This window comes from Perca flavescens, chromosome 4, assembly GCF_004354835.1.
Source record: "Perca flavescens isolate YP-PL-M2 chromosome 4, PFLA_1.0, whole genome shotgun sequence".
NCBI lineage: Eukaryota > Metazoa > Chordata > Actinopteri > Perciformes > Percidae > Perca > Perca flavescens.
Genome location: NC_041334.1, coordinates 19,360,001 through 19,380,980, shown reverse-complemented (window position 1 = coordinate 19,380,980; position 20,980 = coordinate 19,360,001). Strand labels below are relative to the sequence as shown.

General features: G+C 40.0%; 1 protein-coding gene across 1 annotated transcript in view; it reads left to right on the top strand.

Annotated features, from left to right (window-relative positions):
- The window catches only part of r3hdm2 (R3H domain containing 2), a 77,535-nt gene that overhangs the window by 41,125 nt on the left and 15,430 nt on the right, over positions 1 to 20,980 (top strand). The window contains 10 exon segments of the mRNA XM_028575895.1: positions 1,608 to 1,667; positions 4,592 to 4,732; positions 7,174 to 7,282; positions 8,726 to 8,821; positions 9,262 to 9,293; positions 9,621 to 9,674; positions 12,713 to 12,948; positions 13,742 to 13,908; positions 14,460 to 14,558; positions 17,207 to 17,500. Of these exon segments, the coding sequence (XP_028431696.1) occupies positions 1,608 to 1,667; positions 4,592 to 4,732; positions 7,174 to 7,282; positions 8,726 to 8,821; positions 9,262 to 9,293; positions 9,621 to 9,674; positions 12,713 to 12,948; positions 13,742 to 13,908; positions 14,460 to 14,558; positions 17,207 to 17,500 (1,288 nt within the window).

Sequence of the window (20,980 nt, the reverse complement as noted above, 5' to 3'; positions counted from 1 at the left end):
CTTCTTCAGCCACTCTTTTGTTGCTTTGGCGGTGTGCTTAGGGTCGTTGTCGTGCTGAAACACCCATCCTCGACTCATCTTCAGCTCTCTCACTGAGGGAAGGAGATGTCGGTCCAGAATTCCACGATACATGGCCCCGTCCATCCTCCCCTCAATACGATGGAGTTGTCCCGTTCCCTTGGCTGAAAAGCACCCCCAAAGCATGATGTTGCCACCACCATGCTTGACGGTGGGGATGGTGTTCTTTGGGTTGTACTCGGTGTTCTTTGCCCTCCAAACACGACGAGTTGAGTTGAGGCCAAAAAGTTCTATTTTGGTCTCATCTGACCACATCACCTTCTTCCAGGCCTCTTCTGAGTTGTCCAGGTGGTGAATGGCGAACTTCATGCGGGCCTGTACATGTTTCTTCTTGAGCAGGGGGACCTTGCGTGCACTGCAGGATTTCAATCCATGACGGCGTAGTGTGTTACCAACCGTTTCTTTTGTAACTGTGGTCCCAGCTGCCTTCAGTTGATTCATCAGTTCCCCCCTTGTGGTTTTGGGATGATTCCTCACCGTTCGCATGATCAGGGACACCCCACGAGGCAAGATCTTGTGTGGAGGCCCAGACCGAGGGAGGTTGGCGGTGGTGTGGTGCTTCTTCCATTTCCTGATAACTGCACCGACAGTTGATCTTTTCTCTCCAAGTTGCTTTCCGATTCTCTTGTAGCCTATCCCAGACTTGTGCAGATCAACAATCTTGTCCCTGATGTCCGTAGAAAGCTCTTTGGTCTTGCCCATGGTGGTGATGTTGGATGCTGGTTATTTGGGTGTTGACAGGTGTCTTTTATACAGGTAACGAGGTGAGGCAGGTGTATTTGATGTAGATAATTGGTTCGGATTGGGGCTGTGTCTTAAAGAAAGACTAACTGGCTTGTAGGAGCCAGAATACTTGCTGTTTGTCCAGGGGGTCAAATACTTGTTTTTCCTCATCAGATGGTTATCAATTTTAATAAATTCATATGATGTGATTTTCTGGAATTTTCTTTGGGATTCTGTCTTTCACTGTTAGAATGTACATATGATTACAATTGTAGATTTTTGCATTATTTGTAAGTGGGCAAACCTGCAAAATCAGCAAGGGGTCAAATACTTATTTCCCCCACTGTATATGAGTTGCAACTCATGCACTGACTCACAAAATACCTGCCAATTCTTGAGGCACCATGTAATACAATGTTAAAGAGAAATAAAATTGTAACATTATGTTTGTCTAACTATCGTAGGGCTACTATTACATTAGCAGGAGGGTCACTGCATTTGCTGCTGAGTTATATTGTCTAAAAAGTGAAAGTCCTCCATCCTCTGTAGAGTCTGTAGTCTTGCAGTATATCCCCCCCAAAATGGCAAGATGATCGCATTTAGTTGTTTAAAGAAGGTCAGATTTAAAAATGCAGTAGTAATAATAATGCTACTACAAAGTAATATAACCATTATTGGAAGTATTGATTGCCATACTTCATACCTTTTGATCTTTGGTTAGTATCCTCGCCACACTCTAGTCACTGACCCGCTCCCTCCCTCTGATCTCTCTCCCTCCCCCGCTCTCTCCCCCTTTGGCCCAACAGGGATCGAATGATGCTGCTCAAACTGGAACAAGATATCCTGGAGTTCATTAATGACGACAAGTAAGCCACGTTCTTCATAACCGGTCTCTTGTATTTAAATTTAGGCCTTTTACGTCCATTCCTTTTTATTTATAGATTGCTGACGTAATGAGATAAATTTGGCAAGTTGTAGTTACATTTTATGGGGCAAGTCTGTGTTCCCCTATAACCAGAATAGTGTTATGTTAGTAAGTATTAGTATTTAAAATCTGTGTGAAAGCAGTAAATCATCTTGTGCTGAATGGAGCCAAATTCATTGTCAATGTGCTTGTCAAAAATCAACTAAAACCTCTTTGTTAAACCTTTACTCGACCCGTTTCAATTTGCTTATAAGGAGAGGCGAGGTACTGAGGACGCCATTAATTGCATCTCTCACTTAGTGACTAGTCATTTAGAAGACACTCAAGCATATGCCCGTTTACTTTTTATTGATTTTAGTTCAGCGTTCAATACTCTGAATCCTAGATTGCTGACCACAAAGTTAAAAGAACTTAATGTAAATCCATACTGTATTAAATGGCTCTATTCCTTTCTGAACAATCGCACACAAGTGAGAGTCAACAACTCGTACACTGAGGTTAAAATTACAAACACAGGAGCCCCGCAGGGATGCGTCTGTTCACCAATTTCATTTACATTATATACCAATGACTGCGTAGTAAGTCAAGAGAGTACTTTTTTTTTATCAAGTTTTATGATGACACAGCAATTTTAAGTTTATTAAAAAGGCAAGATAATGTTTCACACTATTTCTCTGAGGTAGACAGATTTGTTGGCTGGTGCGATAATAACTCCTTAATACTGAATGGAGCCAAGACTGTAGAGATCATTTTTGATACTAGAAGTGTAAGAGACCATAGTCGGGTAATGATATATGGTAATATCATTGCACAGGTACCTTCACATAAGTACTTGGGAGTTTATATAGATAATGCACTATGTTGGTCTTCTCATGTCAACAATCTTTGTTCCAGGAGACTATATTTTTTACGAAGGTTAAAAGCGTTCGGAGTAAATCAGCGAATTATGTACTTGTTCTACCAGTCTATTTTTGAGAGTTTGATCAGATATGGTATTACGGCATGGTATGGTAATTTGGCTGTCCAATTAAAATCAAGGTTGGGACGATTGGTGCACACGGCTTTCAAAATTATAGGGGGTGTGGGGGAACGATCACCCCAAGAGCTATTTGATGCTTCAATTCTAAATCATGCCAAGAAAATTGTGAGAGACGATACGCATATCTTGAATGACAATTTTAAATTATTACCTTCGGGAAGGAGGTATAGGGTCTTGATGTGCATTGACTAAAAAACTCCTTTGTTCCTACTGCAATCAAGGCGCTAAATAGAAATTAACTGTGAACTGCCTTTTCTTTTTTTAAATTTATCTTATTTGTTTTAATGGATGCTGTATTGTGTGAATGATCTATTATTGATTTATGTATTTTGATCATGTGTTTTATGTACTTTGATCATGTTGCTTTGCATGACTAGACTATGCACGGTGTCCAAGACAAATTTCCCAGTGATGGGACTAATAAAGTATAAAGTAGACAGGATGATTCTTGTGGGAAACAAGACAACCGAAGGACAATACAGGAGTTACAAAAATTACATAATTGGAGTATGAACCACTAGGGCTGGGCGATATGGTTGAAAACTGTATCACGATATAAGTTTTTCATATCGGTCGATATCGATAATTATTGATATTTTTTATTACCTATTTAAAATAAGGACCAGGAGAAAAATATATTAAATTTAAACATTTTTATTTTAAACTTAACCCTGCTCTGATTATAATCCCCTCAGTTGTAAAAGCAGAAATGTCAACACAACCATGGAAAACACTCAAATAATTCAAATGTAAACAGGTCTAAAATCACAATGAACACTTAACAATTATCTCTTAACATTAAGGTGCAAAATTAAAGAATAAGTAAGAAGTGCTTAATAAAGTGTCATAAAATAGTGCAAAGTGTTAGCTAAATATAAGAAACCTGAGAAGGAACTATTTTCTGCAGGTTTAGTGCTAGGTTGGTAACCTGGCTTCTGGACAGTGCTCAGCATGTCTGCCTCCGTTATTTCTTTGTAGCGTTTAGTAAGGCGCTGATGCAGAGTACCTCTCCATGGCGGTCTGCTGCTTGTGCCGTGTTGCAGCTGCAGATGTTGTTGGACGTTGATGGCGAATACGGCTGTGCTCGAAAGTGTGAGCGCGGCTAAAGTGGTAAAACAAGTTTATGGTATTACCAGTGTTGGTCTGACGACATTGGTCTGACTACGGTCAGACTTATAAAATCCCCAAAACTGCGATACTGACTTTTCCTGTTTTATCAACGATTTCCTCGCTCGCTGCGGCACTCACTTTCCACTCCACGCCGGTTCTGTTATTGAAGAACACGAGACAGCGATGTGGCGCAACCAAACTTGATACTGTTACATGATTGGCTGTTAGAGTGTCACTCCCCACGTTGCTAGGTTGCCAGAGAGTGAGGGCCTTTGTTCATGCAACCAAACTTGATTCACAACCTCTGGTTTCTTCTGATGAAGAAAAACAAGTTATCAAACGTTTTATCGACCGCATTTTCTATTGATATTGATTATGTTTCTATCGCGATACATATCGTTATCGTTTTATCGCCCAGCCCTATGAACCACCATAGTAACCATAGAAAATATCTAGAATAGAATTTTGAATGGAAATGGATGTTTCAGAAAGCCTGGTGTTTTGCACAAACCTTTTAGAGTGCAAATTAATTTGTCATTTTTTTTCAGAACAAACATAAGAGGGTTATGTTCTCAAAATATTTTAAATGCTAAAAAGAAATTTACACATTATAAGAATAGACATTACAGCATTCAACAAAAAGAAAAATGTAGTGATCTAGCAGTTAATTGCAGTGTTGAAATGACATGTTACTTTGTCTTTTGTGTCCCATGCAGTAACCAGTACAAGAAGTTTCCTCAGATGACGTCTTATCACCGTATGCTGCTGCACCGTGTGGCTGCCTACTTTGGCATGGACCATAATGTGGATCAGACAGGCAAGGCTGTCATCATCAACAAGACGGGCAACACACGCATGTGAGTGTGGTTTCTAACTTTGGTTCAGACTTCAGCAGCTCAGTTTTAATGATGTGTTTTTTTTTTTTCTTTTATATTGATATGCATACAGTGTACTTAAATAAGTCGACCAATAAAAACAGTTAAATAAACATACTTTATTCAGACTTTTCCAGATGCCAGGATTACAGTGGTGTCAATATGGGTTTAGGTAGGGCTTATTATAAGCAAATAAAATCCGGAAGTAATGTTAACAGCCTCAAGGGAACCTCCTATTAGGTCAATCGATTAAAATGTTTAATTGCGATTAATCACATGAGTGTCCTAGTTCAGTGGTTCCCAACCTTTTTTCCTTTGCGCCCCCCCTACTCATGTCTAAGAAAAGCTGAGCCCGGAGGTTTGGCCTACTAAGTAGCCTGCCTACAATTTTAAGCGAGAACAAAAATATATAGTTTTCATACAGACTTTTGTATACATTATATATTCTAGTGTATTATCATAATTTGTTTAAAATGTGCAAATATCTTTTTTTTTTATTTATTTTTTTTTTACCTCAAACCAGATAAAGACTTGCGGGCCCTCCTCCTGTGATCTTTGGACCACTGTCCTAGTTAACTCGCAATTAATCGCAAGATAATTGCAAATTTTGTATCTGTTCTGAATGTACAAGTTTTTAATGCTCAAGTGGTATTTGAGACTCGACTACTCCATTGGTAACTCAGTTCACATCGCCAGTAAGTGCAAATAACGTCAGTCTTGTGGAGAGAACCATCTAGCCTGACAAGCCAGACCCAACATCTTGATGTGGGTCTGGCTTGTCAGGCTAGATGGGAACTCACCATTGACAGGGCTCAATCTGAGGTGCAGGATAAACTGTTGTTTCAAATTCCCTCTGCATGTAATAGGATAGTGCTACAACCAAGCAGAGCAACGAAGAAGGTAGCAGAGCTAGTTGATAGATTAAACTTTTGCCGTATCCGGTTGGCAAAACTCCGAACACATCTTCCTTTTTTAAGAATGACTTCAGTGCTGTTCTTTATACTTTTCTCAAAGAAAAGCTTAACTCCAAGTCTTCCAGAGTCGCGGCCAAAGCTGATTTGAAAGACCACTGTTCCCAGCAGCAGCCATAAGCCCGCCCACTGACTCTATACACAATGTGATTGGCCCAGCCAGAGTTTGGCTTTTCCAGCTCGCAAACCAACGGAGAGTTGCTAGACCCTGCTAGGGTGCGTCTAGATTTCTAGGCTAAGAACCATCTGGAAAGGCTTTGAAACTCAACTTGCCAATCCAAACCCCCCCTTTTTATTTATCCATTTCTGCTCAAGAAGCTTTCTTTCTGCTAGCCATCCACTCCCGTTCATGGATGTATTAAGACCGGCTTCCGTTCCGCGTCTTGTCTCCTCTCCGATGCATGCGTTAAAAGGAATTTACGTTAACTCGTTATAGAGACAGAACGCATTTCAGCCTCAGATGGATAATTTTTCCAAGTTGAGCAAGGTAAGGAGAAGAGACACTGAGAAAGACCGACAATATTAAGGCTGTCAATATACCTTATCCTCTCTGGTAGACATAAAAGGGTAAAATAATTGTTCAACGTGCTAAATCTGATGTTTTTAGTTAGCTAAAGGGATTCGGTTTGCGTTTGGCGCCGAATGTTTTACCCTCCGGTGGGCATGGCTTTTAAAGAATGACGCGATGATTTGTCTCTCCTCTTTTGTCTTAATGAAAGCCCAGTTTTTTAGGTTCAACAGCTTATAAAAACGTCTGGGTTCTTTACACTGTTGGTAGTTCATATCACCACAAAGCAGCTTTTTGGCATTTTTCTGTTTGCTAGCAGACAGAATTGACGAGGAGTCACACCCTCATGCAATACAAGTTAATGGACAGCGGAGAATTCTTTTTTCCCTGGTGGGCGTGGCTTTCAGAGTATGACACGATGTCTCTATTAACATGTTAATTTTGACAGCCCTAGTTTTTATACATCTTCTGGGTAAAATATAAAATCATTCACAGTACCTGGGGAAACCCTCACTAATTGTAATCAACTCTTGTCCGTTTGTTAAGGCAGAACAACTTTTTGAAAGCTGACAAGCAAGTTGAAATGTCAATGAGTTTGTCATAAGACAATAGAGTGTACTTCTACCTCTCAGCTTAACTATTTGATGCAATGCAGACAGGCCCCGACATCCTCTCCGTGGTCCGCATCACCGGTAACGCTGACATGCAAACAGTTCTATTTTGGGAAAAGTGACTGCATATGTCTACGACAAGTTGCTTACCAACGCTGAACGTGGAAAGTCCGAGCCCTAACTCTCCCAGACGGGTGAACTGGGATTCAGTTGCCTGCTTGTCGGTTAACGGGTAATGATTGGTTAACAAGGGTCGGCTATCGCTCAGGAAAAAAATCTAAATTAGTATCCCTAAAAGTAGCTTTTTGTCCTCCCCTTGTACTTTCTCTACAGCCCAGAGCAAAGGTTCTCTGAACACATCAAGGATGAACGTAACATGGACTTCCAGAAGAAATTCATTCTTAAGAGAGATGATGCCAGCATGGACAAGGATGATAATCAGGTAGGCTGCATTGTATACTTGTCATTTTTTAACTCTATCTAACTAAAAAAAGGATAGAGACGCAGTTTTTAGGATGTGATGACATAGGACTGTTAATTACCTTTTCCAGATCAGATGAAAGAAGGCAATATCTATGTTTGATGCCAACTAAGCTGTGAACCAAACAATCACAGATTTCCGGTGGTGAGCCCCTAGACTATCTGGGCATCTGGAAGTAGGAGTAGTAGTGCTGCAGCATCATGTTGACCCAGCCTTGTGTTAATCATTTAAAAAAACTCTTTAATTATTTTAAATAAAGACACAGAACTTAACAGAGGTGCCTTACATTATTTATCAATGGTAGCTATTTGTAAGAGCATGCAGAGCTTGAACAGTGACTACTGTACATTATTGTAGTTGCACAGTTGGCAGGTGGGTGGGCAACAGCATCCGTTCCAACAGAGATGAAAATTGGCAATCTGTCACTTGGGGTGAAAATAATAACCAATAATAGAGGAAACTCAGTCCCCACGTTTAAGCTGTGTTTAAGTCCAAACCAAATAAACTCTCTGTCCAAGTTTTATTTTTATTTTTTATAGATATTATGCTGGTTGAACATTTCAGGCTTCTTGTATGCAAACTCATTTTGCATACTTAAAGTTAGCTTGGAAATGGTGTGATACAAATTTTCCATTTCCAACACCAATCCTACTAACACTGAGAGTGTACTTAACTATTAATAGGCCATTCATATGCAGGAACTCGCATGTTCTTGATTCTGTCTCTCAAAATCACAATTTTCAATTAGCAAGTATTTAACATTAGAGTTTAGATTCTCTGCCCGAACTCGTAATGTCCCGCCACTGTCCTCGGGCCAGGCCGGGCCCTCCATCAAGCATTTGTGTTTTTTGAATCATTACTTTATTAGCCTAATTGAGTGGGGAGAAAGCTATGCCTCTCCAGCTTCTCCTGTAGCTCTAAACCGTGCTAAATGGTGTCTCCCCCATCTGTAGCACTGTCTTCAATAATTGTGCAACCAGGCCAGATTGTTTCAGATATCTCACGAGTTCTTTGGCAGCAGCTATGGTCTCTCCTATATCCGGCGCGTTGTTGGCCAGTGCGTCGGCATGCAGACCGTGCCAAAGGACGGTATTAATTAGGTGATCGAGACAAGAAAGTCTCCTATATGGTTCCAGGGCTTTGATTATGTTGCTGCCTTGATCTGTTAACCACAGGTAAAAGGAATTGTAGTTGAGAACGTCCGTTATAACGGGCTCATGATTACAGTTACCCCCCCTCCATGCTACTGTTATGTGACTTGTTGCTACTTCTCTTTACAGCAGGTCACACACACTAAGTGTGGCTAAACATTTATTTGATAAAAAGTTTAGCATATATTTGTAAATATTGCATATTTGATTGTAACCGTCATATTTCCAATTCAATTGTTTACCCAAATGTTAGATCCGTGTGCCGCTGCAGGATGGGCGACGTAGCAAGTCCATTGAAGAGCGAGAGGAAGAGTATCAGCGGGTACGAGACCGGATCTTTGCCCGAGAAGTAAGTATTGGACCTGGACAGGGTAACAAACACTGCATTTTTCAATCATTATGTTACCTCCAGCTTCTTTAGTCTAGCGAAACGTTGGTATTTCTTAATTAGACAAGAGTAAGAACTGTTTGTTTAATAACTTGCATAGTGAAACATGGCATTATGTATATTTTAAGTCAGTGGTTCCCAATGTGTTTTGCTTGTAACCCGATAATACGAAGCAAACTGCACTACATCTCAGGGTGCCTGAAGAGGTAAATCTATACAGTATTCTTATTTAATGCTGGTAATAATCTTGTGGGAACCACTGCCGCGAAGTATCGCATCCTCAATACAGATGATGTCGAACATGAAAACTTCTTAAAGGTTGCTATGCAAAAAGTGTTGGCCTTAAGTACTCCTGGATGAATAAAGCATTTCATAATGTGCAGGTGTCCTTTTTTTTACAGTCCTCTCAAAATGGATACATCAATGACAACAGGTAAGGATTCATCCCACTGGAGGCTCTAATGTGTGCAATTTATAACTCTTTGCCACCTTTCCTCTTAAAGCTACAGTTTGCTTGTTATGTTTCTGTTATGAAAGGTAGAGGGCTGTAGAACACATTTTTTAGTCACCCTTGGAGAGAGAGAGAGAGAGAGCGAGAGAGAGAGAATTTCTGCTGTGTGTGTGTGTTTTGTCCAGCAAGGGTAAAAGTTCTGCACTGTGCCTCCCACCCCTCCTTTATCTCACCCTCCCCTAATCCCCCTCCTGTTCTCCAATCCAGTCCTGTAACCCCAGCATTTTCTCCTAATGTTAACCCCAACAGACTTTCCACTGAGGGCTACTGCTCTAGCTCTCAAAAGAGGAGGCAGATCTTTAGGTATTGGGGTGCTGCTGACTTTGGCTTGTGTGTTGCCATGCCCATTCTTTGAAAGTGGTTTGGTGATGATGGTGGTGAATTGTGGTGGTTTTTATCTCTTTGCTTGGCGTAGTCGGCTGATTGATGGCTATTCCAGCACTGCACCGTGGGGCTTCCAATGGCCCATGCATGGCTGCTTTGTGGTTTCACTGGGGACTGATTGACCTACTTCCCCGTCCACCGTCAACTACATTTGTTATATGAAGTAACTGCATTGCGTCGACAGTAACCTGTTTGTTTTGTGGTTGACTTAGTCTTGTAGGTTTTCTTTAACATGTCACCTGTTGCATAGTTGCACAGAAACATATGTAAGCAGTATGTACATGCAATAGTGCTGTTGAACTGACAAAAAGAAAATAAGAAACACAAACCTGTGAGCAAAGCATGGTAACACTGTCTTTTCTTTAGTGTAAAATGGCTGCAACCAACAGTTATTTTCATTGTTGCTTAATCCTCTGATTGTTTTCTTTATTAACCCATTAATCTTTTGGTCTATAAAATATCAATAGTAAAACATGTTCATCACAATTTCCCAGAGCCCAAATTGACATATTTATGTGGCTTTTTTTTGTCCGACCATTAAATCCCAAATATATTCAGTTTATTGTTGTGGAGGACTAACAAAAAAGGAACATAAATTTACAAAAATATTTTAATAATACAAAATTGTTGTCAATTTTATCAATGGCTTAATTGTTTCAGCCCAAGAGTGCAACAGTATATGCAGTTTTTTCCTTTTTATTATGTAAAAGACAAGTATGTACTGTAATATACATTGTGCTGTTTGTAAACATTGTGTCTTGTGTGCACCATGTTATTTAGAGCTTTTAGATTCAGCCATCCTTTTTTCCTTCTTTGCTTTACTGTAGCTTTTTATATAAATTTTCTATGTAGTTCTAAGACTTAAATTTAACCTTTGAACCATGCTATTATTTGTTGACTGTGTTCATTCCTTTATCACTTTTATTTGTGCTGCTTGCAGACATTTCATTAGAGGTTGAGATGTAATACAGTAATATGGCATTAATGATGTATGTTCGAAGTTTCTAATCTTATTATGGCCTTTTTACAAATCCCCTAAAAATGAGCTTAATATCTCAAGCCCAGCATTCCCATAAGGTATATTAGGTGTTACCTTTACAGAAGGCATGCTGTTAAACTAAAAAAGCCGTAAAACCACAGCCTTCTCTTAAATGAACACACAAAAAGCTCTTTTGTGGGGCATTAAGCCGTCTAATAATGACTGATTGAGTGATTGAAGCGCATAACAACAACATTCTAGCTTCCCGTTTGTGCGTGTGATGGGGAATACTGTCGTGAGGAGAGAGTGTAGATGAAATATCGTGATAAAGAGCAGATTCCCTCTTCTTCCTCCTCCCGCTCATCCTGCTCTCATCTTTGTCTGCAGAGCGAAGCGAACAAGTGTGTGCCTCCCTTTACAGAGAACGGCAGAGCAACCACCCTTCCTTAAAATAGGCTGTGCAGAGAGAGGTCTCAAAATAGATCCTCCATTAATTACAGTCTCAATGAAATATTTATCAGCCACAGCCACCTTCAAACACCACTCACTATCGCTACGGTTTTACAACCCATACTGCATCCCTATTCTCGTCATGGAGATTCCCACAAACAGCCTTGCATGTTTTGAGTTAATTTGACTCTTGTTCTCTCCACAAAGACAAACTGTTCATATTCCTCTTCCAGTTTTTAGAGGATGAAAAAAAACAAGTGTTTACAGCAGCTAACATTGCTATTTTTTTACTCTGCTGTCCTCAATGCAGAGTTGTATGTCACTGTTTAATCACAGGGCTTTCTATCAACATTCAACTTAATACTGCATCACCAGTATGTATAGCACATTTTTCTTTTTTTTTAATTTCTTTTTTGTTTAAGTTACTTTCAGGCACAAGCACAGTAGGACATGTTCAAACTGAACAATATTATTCTTAACGCTGACATGTCAATGACAGACCCAATCATTCACTTGATGATGGAAGGGTTTCCCGAGAGTGGTGGCTACGCTTAGAGTTTGATCATTGGTTTTCTTGGCAGCTACCCTTATCCAGGGTGACAGCATGACAACAACACAATGAGTGTGAATACGGCAGTATAGTTTAAAGAACTATAGTGGTGAACCAGTGGTTGCACATGGTTATTTTGTAGATAGTGTGTGTGTGTGTGTGTGTGTGTGTGTGTGTGTGTGTGTGTGTGTGTGTGTGTGTGTGTGTGTGTGTGTGTGTGTGTGTGTGATTTCTTGTCTTCAATACAACCCATTTTAAGTGCATGGTTTACTGTTTATCTGTATTAAGATGTATAACACATATCTATGCAAGGGCTCATTCTGTTATCTTCCGTCTTTGATGGTTTGTGTGTTGAATTCATGGAAGTTTCTCATCTAGTGCCACTGTAATATCTTGTTATGCCCCAGTGTTGATTGTCTGGAGCATCTTTTCTCCCTGCATGTATGTTTTCCTATGTGGATGGGTTTGTGCGTGTATGTGTGTGTGGTCAGATGTTAAAAATTGGAAATAATATTTTTTTGGTGGTTTGTTGCCTGATTTTTGTGTTGTGGTTTCACTAAACCAGCCAATATGCATCTGTGTTGAATGCCCCATCCTAAATGAAACCTGTCACACTCTGTCCTCTCCACTGTTGATGACCTTCCTGTGCTCTTCTGCTTCTGCTCTCCCCTCTATCCTATTTTGTCTTTGACTGTCCACCTACATTTTTCTCTACTCAAATTCTCTTGTGTGCACACCTTCCCTTTTCTATATATTCTTCATCCTACCCATGTACATTTCTGTCTCTCTCCCCCTCTGACTTCTCATTCTTTAACTCTGCTCTCTCTACATACCTCTCACTTTCTGCCTCTTAACTCTCCTCGCTTTAACTCTCCTGTTACTCTACTCCTCTACTTTTCCTGTGCCCGTCCCCATTGTATCTCCTTCATTCCATCGCTTTGTCTCTCTCCTCTTGCTCCCTGTACTTTCTTCTCTCAGAGGAAACCGTGAGAGCTCCAGCCGGGCATCTAGCAGTCGTCAAAGCAGCACAGACAGCGACATGAAGTGCCTGGAGCCACGGCCCTGGAGCAGCACCGACTCAGACAGCTCCAACCGCACGCTCCGGCCGCCCGTCACGAAGGCTAGCAGCTTCTCTGGCATCTCCATTCTTACCAGGGGGGATAGCCTTGGCAGCAACAAAGGCTCACAGGGAAGCTGCAAAGGCTCTCGCTCTGGTAAGGACTGTGGAGGAAAAATTGAGGAAAAAGGAGAGACTTAGCTTTTTATTGTCTATGTCGTAATGCTAGCATTAGCAAACTTGTTACTGAAACACTAGCTTTACAACACATTATAATTTTAGCTAGCACAAAATAAACTCACTCCTGTCGGGCACTTGGAGGCTGTCAACAAGATTTTGTCATTCTCATCACAGCATTTTTTTTTTTTTTTTTTTTTTGCTTTCTTATGAAATTCCTTGACACAGTTACTCTTGGCTGCTTGACAGATGATTCAGTCCTTGCTGTTTCTCCAGTAAAGACGTCAGGAGACGCTTTTGACTCATTGGCTCATGAATTTATTTCCACAGTTACACAAGATGTCGGAAGCTCCTGTAGGTTAAACTGGACTAACTATACTTACAGAAACTTGACAGCCTAGAAACATTAAAGCTACAAACAACCCACAATGCAACACTGTGTAGGATCTGGTGGTAAACCAGTACTTTCTGCATTCTGCAGTCTGATGTTTTTAATATGCAATTGTCTAGTCTTTGAATATAATAACAGGAATTATTTGTTATTATAATAAACCCCAGGCCCAAAACATTTAAACTTGAGAGAGAGGTTTCACCTCTAGCTGGAATGTTAACTTGAGTTTGCCCTCTGGTCCAGGAAACTGACATTATGTTGTAAAGAAGAGGATAATACAAGGAAGAATACAGGCGCATGGATAAAACCCTAAAGTATTTTCTTAAGGAAGTATTTTGATAAGGAAGTTTTTGAGGGTTTCATGTCTTTTCTGCAACACTAGGCCTGCCCCTAGTCAGTCCTGATGTGTGTCCCCCACCTGCAGCCTCCCAGTCTAGCCGTAGCCTACTCCCCTGCCCGTCACAACAGCCACAGCCCCAGGTTCCGCCTCAGACTGCCCTGCTGCCCACCCCACAGCAACACCCCATGGGAAACCACATGATTGCTCAGGTATGTACCTCCACTGCCTGCATTTATGTCAACCATATCAGTAAAAATGAAGACACACTTTCAAGTTACAAAGGATCTAATTTGATATGGTGGTCAATTGAACCTATTTAATGATCAAATGTCCATCTTCCTAATATAAAAGGCATTGGTCATTCTGGTCATACTGGTCTTTGAGCAACATAATAAAAGTTATTGACAGTCAGTTTCTCTTTGCATAGTACTGATTACATTTCATTTTGTAAACCCTGTTTTTCTTCCTTTTTTATAATATACAAAAAGAAACTAATGTGATTACCATTTTTTTTATCCATCTGTTCATTAACAACTTTTCCTCTGTGTTCTAACCCACATCTTATCTGTGTCTTAATTTCTCTATATTCCTTTCTATCTGCCTGCTTCTAACACCCTCCCTAACACCCACCCTCTCACTGGCTTGCTCCTCTCTCTCTCTCTCTCTCTCTCTCTCTCTCTCTCTCTCTCTCTCTCTCTCTCTCTCTCTCTCTGTGTGTTTTGCCTCTTTATTTCCTCCCTCTTTCTGGTCGTGTGTATAGCCGGTGGCTTCTCTGCAGCCCTCTCAACCTGTCTCCTACTCCAGCCCTTCCTGCCCACAGGTTCTCCTGCCAGTTTCTCCTCCCCAGCAGTACACAATGGTACTGTCACTTCTTGTAGCTTCATCTGTATATATTATTTTAGTTAACTGACACCCTTTATTTTGCATTTAGCTCTTGCTGTATTCTGCTAGAAACTCTTGCACCCTCATACCCTGTTCTCATTCACATTAGTACTTATTAGATACTTATATTATACGATATTATTGTGATTTTAAACATATTGCAATATTCTGCGATATATTGCAATTTATTACTTTTTTTTCCAACTTCAAATGATGTCCCCAAAAGGAAACTTTGTCAACATCTGTTTTATCTAAAAAGATACATTTTTCTGTTTGTTCATCTCACTTCAATTTTATTGCTGCAAAATGGCATTGTCAAGCAGACAAACTGACCAACACATATATACTAAAAGATCGATACTTGGTGTCTGTGTATCAATACATTATTGCCACGGAAAATATCGCGATACTATGCTGTATTGATTTTTTTTTCCCCCATCATGGAAGAATTATGTATTTGCCGCTCTTGACCATTTAGGTAGTACTTTGTCTCAGGATGCTTACAAATCTTTCCCTGCCTTAAATTTAACTCGGAGCAAGAACATTTCTTTGCTATTCCAAGTGCATGTCTGTATTTACATCAAGCACATGTGAAAAAAGGGACAGTTGTGCTTTGTGGAATTGCTATTTTTTGGTCTGCCAAAGCACTTTATATTAGTATATACTGTAGTACTTTTTTGGAAGCAAATTCATGGTTATTACCATGACTTTATTTACATTCATGATTTATATTTTATCCATTTCTAATCCAGAAAAAAATGTAACTTGGTTTACAGATTTTAATAACATTTTGGAGAAAATGTTAATTTAATCCTAGGTGACTGAATGTAACTAATGTGTAATGTACATTTTGTAGTAAATCAATACAAATTATTGAAATTGCAGTGCTCTCATCTTAATCAGCAAAGTGAACATGTTTTGACACATGAGCTGTGACCAGATGAGAGTTGGTATAGACCCAAACCTTAAAGGAGCTTTCCTCGAATATTTTGGGAAATGCTCTTGTTTTTTTTGTCAAACCCACAGTCAGTTGTGAAGATCGACCAGCTGCAGTACTGTATGTTTTAGCTTTAGCTTGCAATCTAACCACCATTACATTCGGGAGTTGCCTTGGCTTTGTACAGAACTATATATATATATATATATATATATATATATATATATAAATTAGGGATGCACCGATGCCAGTATCTGGTATCAGTCCGATGCCGTGCGCATATATTCGTACTTGTAATCATAATATTACTCCAATAATGCCACACTCGATACCACCTCCATTAGGGCTGGGCAATATATTGATATCGCGATATGAGACTAGATATCGTCTTAGATTTTGGATATCGTAATATCAAGACAAGTGTTGTCTTTTCCTGGTTTTAAAGGCTGCATTACAGTAAAGTGATGAACTTACCAGACTGTTCTAGCTGTTCTATTAGTTACCTTAATCCACTAAGTCATTAAATCATTTCTGGTGGTTATTTATCAAAAATCTCATTGTGTAAATAACATTTTGTTAAAGCAGCAATAGTCAACCATACAATATTGTCACAATATCAACATTGAGGTATTTGGTCAAGAATATCGTGATATTAGATTTTCTCTATATTGCGCAGCCCTAACCTCCATAGCAACGTGACATTAACTTCTCCGTCGAGCAGGTATAGGCAGCGGAAGAGGAGCAATGCCAGCCATTTAGAGATTTTTGGCTGTAAAAATAACAGAGGCTCTTACCCAATACATGATTGCACTTGACGACCAGCCATTGTCAGTTGTTAATAATACTGGGTTTTGACGTCTTCTCAGTGTACTTGAGCTGAGGTATGAGATTTCCAGCCGTAACCACATCACATAAACCATGTTTCCAAAGCTGCATACCCTACTTAGTGCTGTTTTAACAAACACAGTGCTACTCTGCAAATAGCAAAACATTTTTTACATACAAGCTTTAACTGTTTATATAGTTTGCCAAGAGTCTTTAAATTTGGACAAAATCTTGTGTACTTAGCTGCTGGGTAAACAAACAATCCTCTACCACTGGAGCGGTAAATCCACATGGCTAATTAATATGCACGTGAATGACGTTATCGTACTTTGCTTTCTTCATTCTTTCTAACCTTCACTCAGTATTTTGTTATCAGGAATTATATGATTTATTTTATTGATATCAGCCCATGGGCACTGATCTTTGTATAGAAAAAAGGCATGGTACTTTGAAAAAACTTTCTTGTTCTAATTAACAACAATATCAGAGCAGGCCAAAATTATCTGTATGTCTGAAAACACCGTCGGAGCCCCTGAGGGATTATTGAGTACTCGTAACGATACTCGGTTTCAGCGAGTACCCAAATGTAAGTACTTGTACTTGGTCTTAAAAAAGTGGTATTGGTGCATCCCTAATCTATATGTAGATGGCAGTGACTTGCTATAATGCACTTTATGGCCACTAATGCCTGCTACTGTTCTGTCTCTGTATTAGAGTACTGAGACGGTGAGTGTAATTTGCAGTTGTTAATTGTATTATACATGTATTAAATACTGTGTAATCTAGATACAAATAATTTTGTACATGTTTTTAGTGTAGTGGCAATCAAAACCCACCAGTGACATCATTCTCATTCCTCCCAGGGAGAAGAGCTGGCGCCCCAATTCAGCCAGATGACGCTGAGTCGGCAGGGCTCCAGTGAGAACCCTGAGCCTCCACCTATGTATCAGGCTCCTCCCACGGTGCTGTCCCAGCACCCCCCTCCTCAGACCAGCTACATCATGGCTACCACGGGTCAGCCCATGCCGCCTCCGTCTGGCTACCAGCCTGCCGCTGGACACCCCCATCCTCCACCTCCACCACCTCCTCCATCCCAGCCCGTCATGCAGGCCCCACCACCCCCACAAGGCTACATGCAGCCCCCTCCACCTCAACAGGTACGCCACTCCTCACAGGTTGTGATAAAAAGACATCAGACATAGGTTTAAGGTTTTGTTTGAATTACTTTAGAGTACCATATAGAAGCAGTATTTCTCAAAAAGTGATAGTATTGTAGCTATGAATATTTGATTTTGATTTTGGGACCTCAGCTATAATACTGTACCCTTCTTTTGTATCGCAAGTCAGGCAGCAGAATTCACAGGCATTCATATGTAGGGAGAAAAGAATACATGAGAGGCAACACTAAACAAAAGAACCAATTTGACCGTGGTGTCTCATTGTTCTAGGGCCACCATACTGAACAGTAACATTTATTTGGAAGTGTTTATAATTTAATATAACTTTGAGTTACTTCTCTTGGGTGTCATTCACTTCACTGTGCAGAATGATGTGCTGTTATGTGCAGAAAGTGCGAAACCACTCTTTGCCAACTTGCCAGTCCAAAATGGCTAAGGCTACGTTTACATTGCTACGTTTTCGTTTAAAAACGAATATCTTTTGCTAGGTTAACTTCTCGCATTCACACTGCTCTGGCGTTTCAGAGCCTCTGACGCGTGTCAGTTTAAACGGAGATTAGTTCTTCTACTTAACCTAAAAACACTTGTGTGCGCGGAGATCGCTTTTGGCTCAAAACTCAATGTAAATGTAGCCTAAGAACTGCTTTAGAGCATTACTATATTTTGTGAATAGAAGAGTTGCTGCTTTGGACAAACACTATTCCAGAAAGAACTGATGACATTTCTGGTATCAGAGAACTTATTGTGGTGGATTTGATGTGGACTGGCAGAATTCAAGTATTTTATTCTGTCAATATTATGTATGTGTGAAAGAGTTAATTTCTCCTTTAGATTTGAATTCATTTCAAACACGCTGACACTTATTTCCATTCATATGAGACTGTTCCTGCTTCCTTCCTTTCATTGCTATTATGATGAAGGATTTGCTAAGCAGGAAGGAGAGCTTTTCAGGAGAAGAAACTGATCTCCTCGTGCATGAAGTGAAAGCGCGCGAGCAGATCATAATATTTCACCTTCTAATATTTTATTTTTAGTCTTTTGTGTGTGTGTGTGTGTGTGTAACAAGCATAGTGTGAACGTGCTGTGCACGAGCCTAGGCGCCTTTTACTAATGCGCTGTTAAAATCACAATAAAATGCTGCGTTATTGACTTTAGACCAGGTTTCTGCTGCCTCAAGATAGCAATACGCCAAGAATGCACCTGAACACACCTCCCTGTAAGACACGCATGGGTGCACAGATGGGCGCATGTGCATTTGCTATTTAAACGACGTTGGCGTTGGATGGGAAATTGATAACTGCGTCCTCCTTAAACTAGCAAAGACAGTTGCGTCAGGCTTTGTGCTGCGCCGGGTGCAAGATAGGGACAATAGTCTCTAAACTTCTAGGAAATTACGAACCCGTAAAATAATACATTACAGTAAAAAAATATCTAGTAATGCAAACGCTATAAATACCATACATTTAAAAGGTTTTCTTTTATAAACTCAAAGAGTTAGGGGTGACATCAGGGATGTGATTCCTGTGAAGTAGCAGGATTCACCCAGTGAGAGAGTTTGCACCCATAGTACCGCGTGTCACCTTAACAAGCTCAGTCTCAGTCAAACAACTCGCCTGTCACATTCTTCCGATTGCAGAGGCGGTGACAATAATGAGTTCTCTCACTCTCTGTCACTCACACTCTTCCTTCCCTCCCTCAGGCTTCTGCTTGAATCCATAAAGTAGATATTATAATTCATTTGAGTAGATCGAACTAAATTGACCTGGCCATTAAACACCCTGTGGGAGACATTAGGCCCTGTAATGTTGCTCTGGGGCTACGTTGTAAAGGAGGACGGTCTGTTTAGTAGAGTTTTTAATAGCTGAAGTGACTAAATTACTTTTTTAATTGGCAATATAGTTGTGTTTGTATGAAGGGAATCTGGGGTCAGTAGTGTCTTCCTAAAGCAGCTTGTCAATTAGAGCATACAAACACTAATGAAGTAAACTCACAGTGCCAGAGTAACTTTTTCACAGTAAATGTGATGGTTTACTGGAATCAGGTGCACATTTTACAGTACTCAAACAGCAGTGCAAAACAGTAGTTGCTGTGCTTTTATGTTTTTTTTTTTCCACGCGTTTGCTTATATGGGACTTGCATACCAACTGTTTGCAATTTTACAAATGGCATGTTACTGCACTGTACAACCTTTTTCTTTTTACTAATGCATCTCCTCTTTTTTTAAAATAGCTTTCATTTAGCGCTTTTATTTTGTAGTTCTAAGCTCTGGCCTATATAGACAGCGTCTTTTCATGCCTTTTATCACCCTACACACTTTCCTATATTATCCTGACTCTTAGAGTTCAGTACTTGCATAAACATTTGCTGGGAAAGTAAGATGTTCTGTGTTCAATGTGTGGGTGGTTGATAACAGGAGTGCAAATACTGACACCGCTGCAACCTCTATATGGGCTGAATGTTGTCATGTATGCAGATGAAGATGGAGGCTGGAACTATCGATCCTCCTGACATTCAACTTCCTCTCTATTTGTCCATTTGATGTCTCGTTTAGAAATTCTGTATGCTACATTTAGCCAAGTTGTATAAGCCGCACGTTGTTCAAGCTTCAACATTCAGCACTTGACTGGACCTCTGTAACTGCTGTCAACATTGTTAGATGCTGATAACACTGACAAGGAATATGAGTTATATAGGCATTGTCTTAAATCTGCAATAATCAGTCTAATCTAAAAATATTTTATTAAAAACGGATCACATGACTACCTTTGTGCAAACGGTTGCTCGTAGTTCTCAATATAGTTGTGGCGCCACAAAGCTGTATAGATACTTTCAAGTCATTGTTTTGGTCTTCTGGTCCAATACTTGTTACTGTACTGTTTTGATTAAATCGTTGCCAACTGTCTCATATGTCCAGCTGTCTCGAATATCAGTGTTGAGTGTGTCGTCATCATTTTCGGCCACAGCAGGCAGCCGTTTACTTTGCTCTGACTGCATACTACCTGTCATGCACCAAACAGCCAGCAGAAAGTTAGTTGCGCGCTGGTGAACATAGTGGAGTTTTTAACAGCTAAAGCAGCTATTTCCCTGAGAAGTTAGTAATGGACACCAAAAACAGAGCTAAAAGAAGAGTGAAAATTTGACTTAAAATCATCAGGTGGACCAACACATGATTCCAAATTAATGCTAATGTTGCTTCGTATCTACTGGTTGTGTAATAAGGAAATGGTTTGCTAACAAGTTTATGTTGTCAGAGCATGTTTACGCTGCCCCCAAGTGGCCAAAAAGTGAGTTATTGCAAGTTTATTGTGCTTAAAAGAGCTATGATCGTATTTTGTATATCGTATTTGACAATTGACAATAATACATGGAAAAAGTAATGTGTTCTCAATGCCATGAAAATAAAGGAGGGTAGATTGATCACCCATCACCATCGTTCTCTCATCTTTGAGTATTTATTAA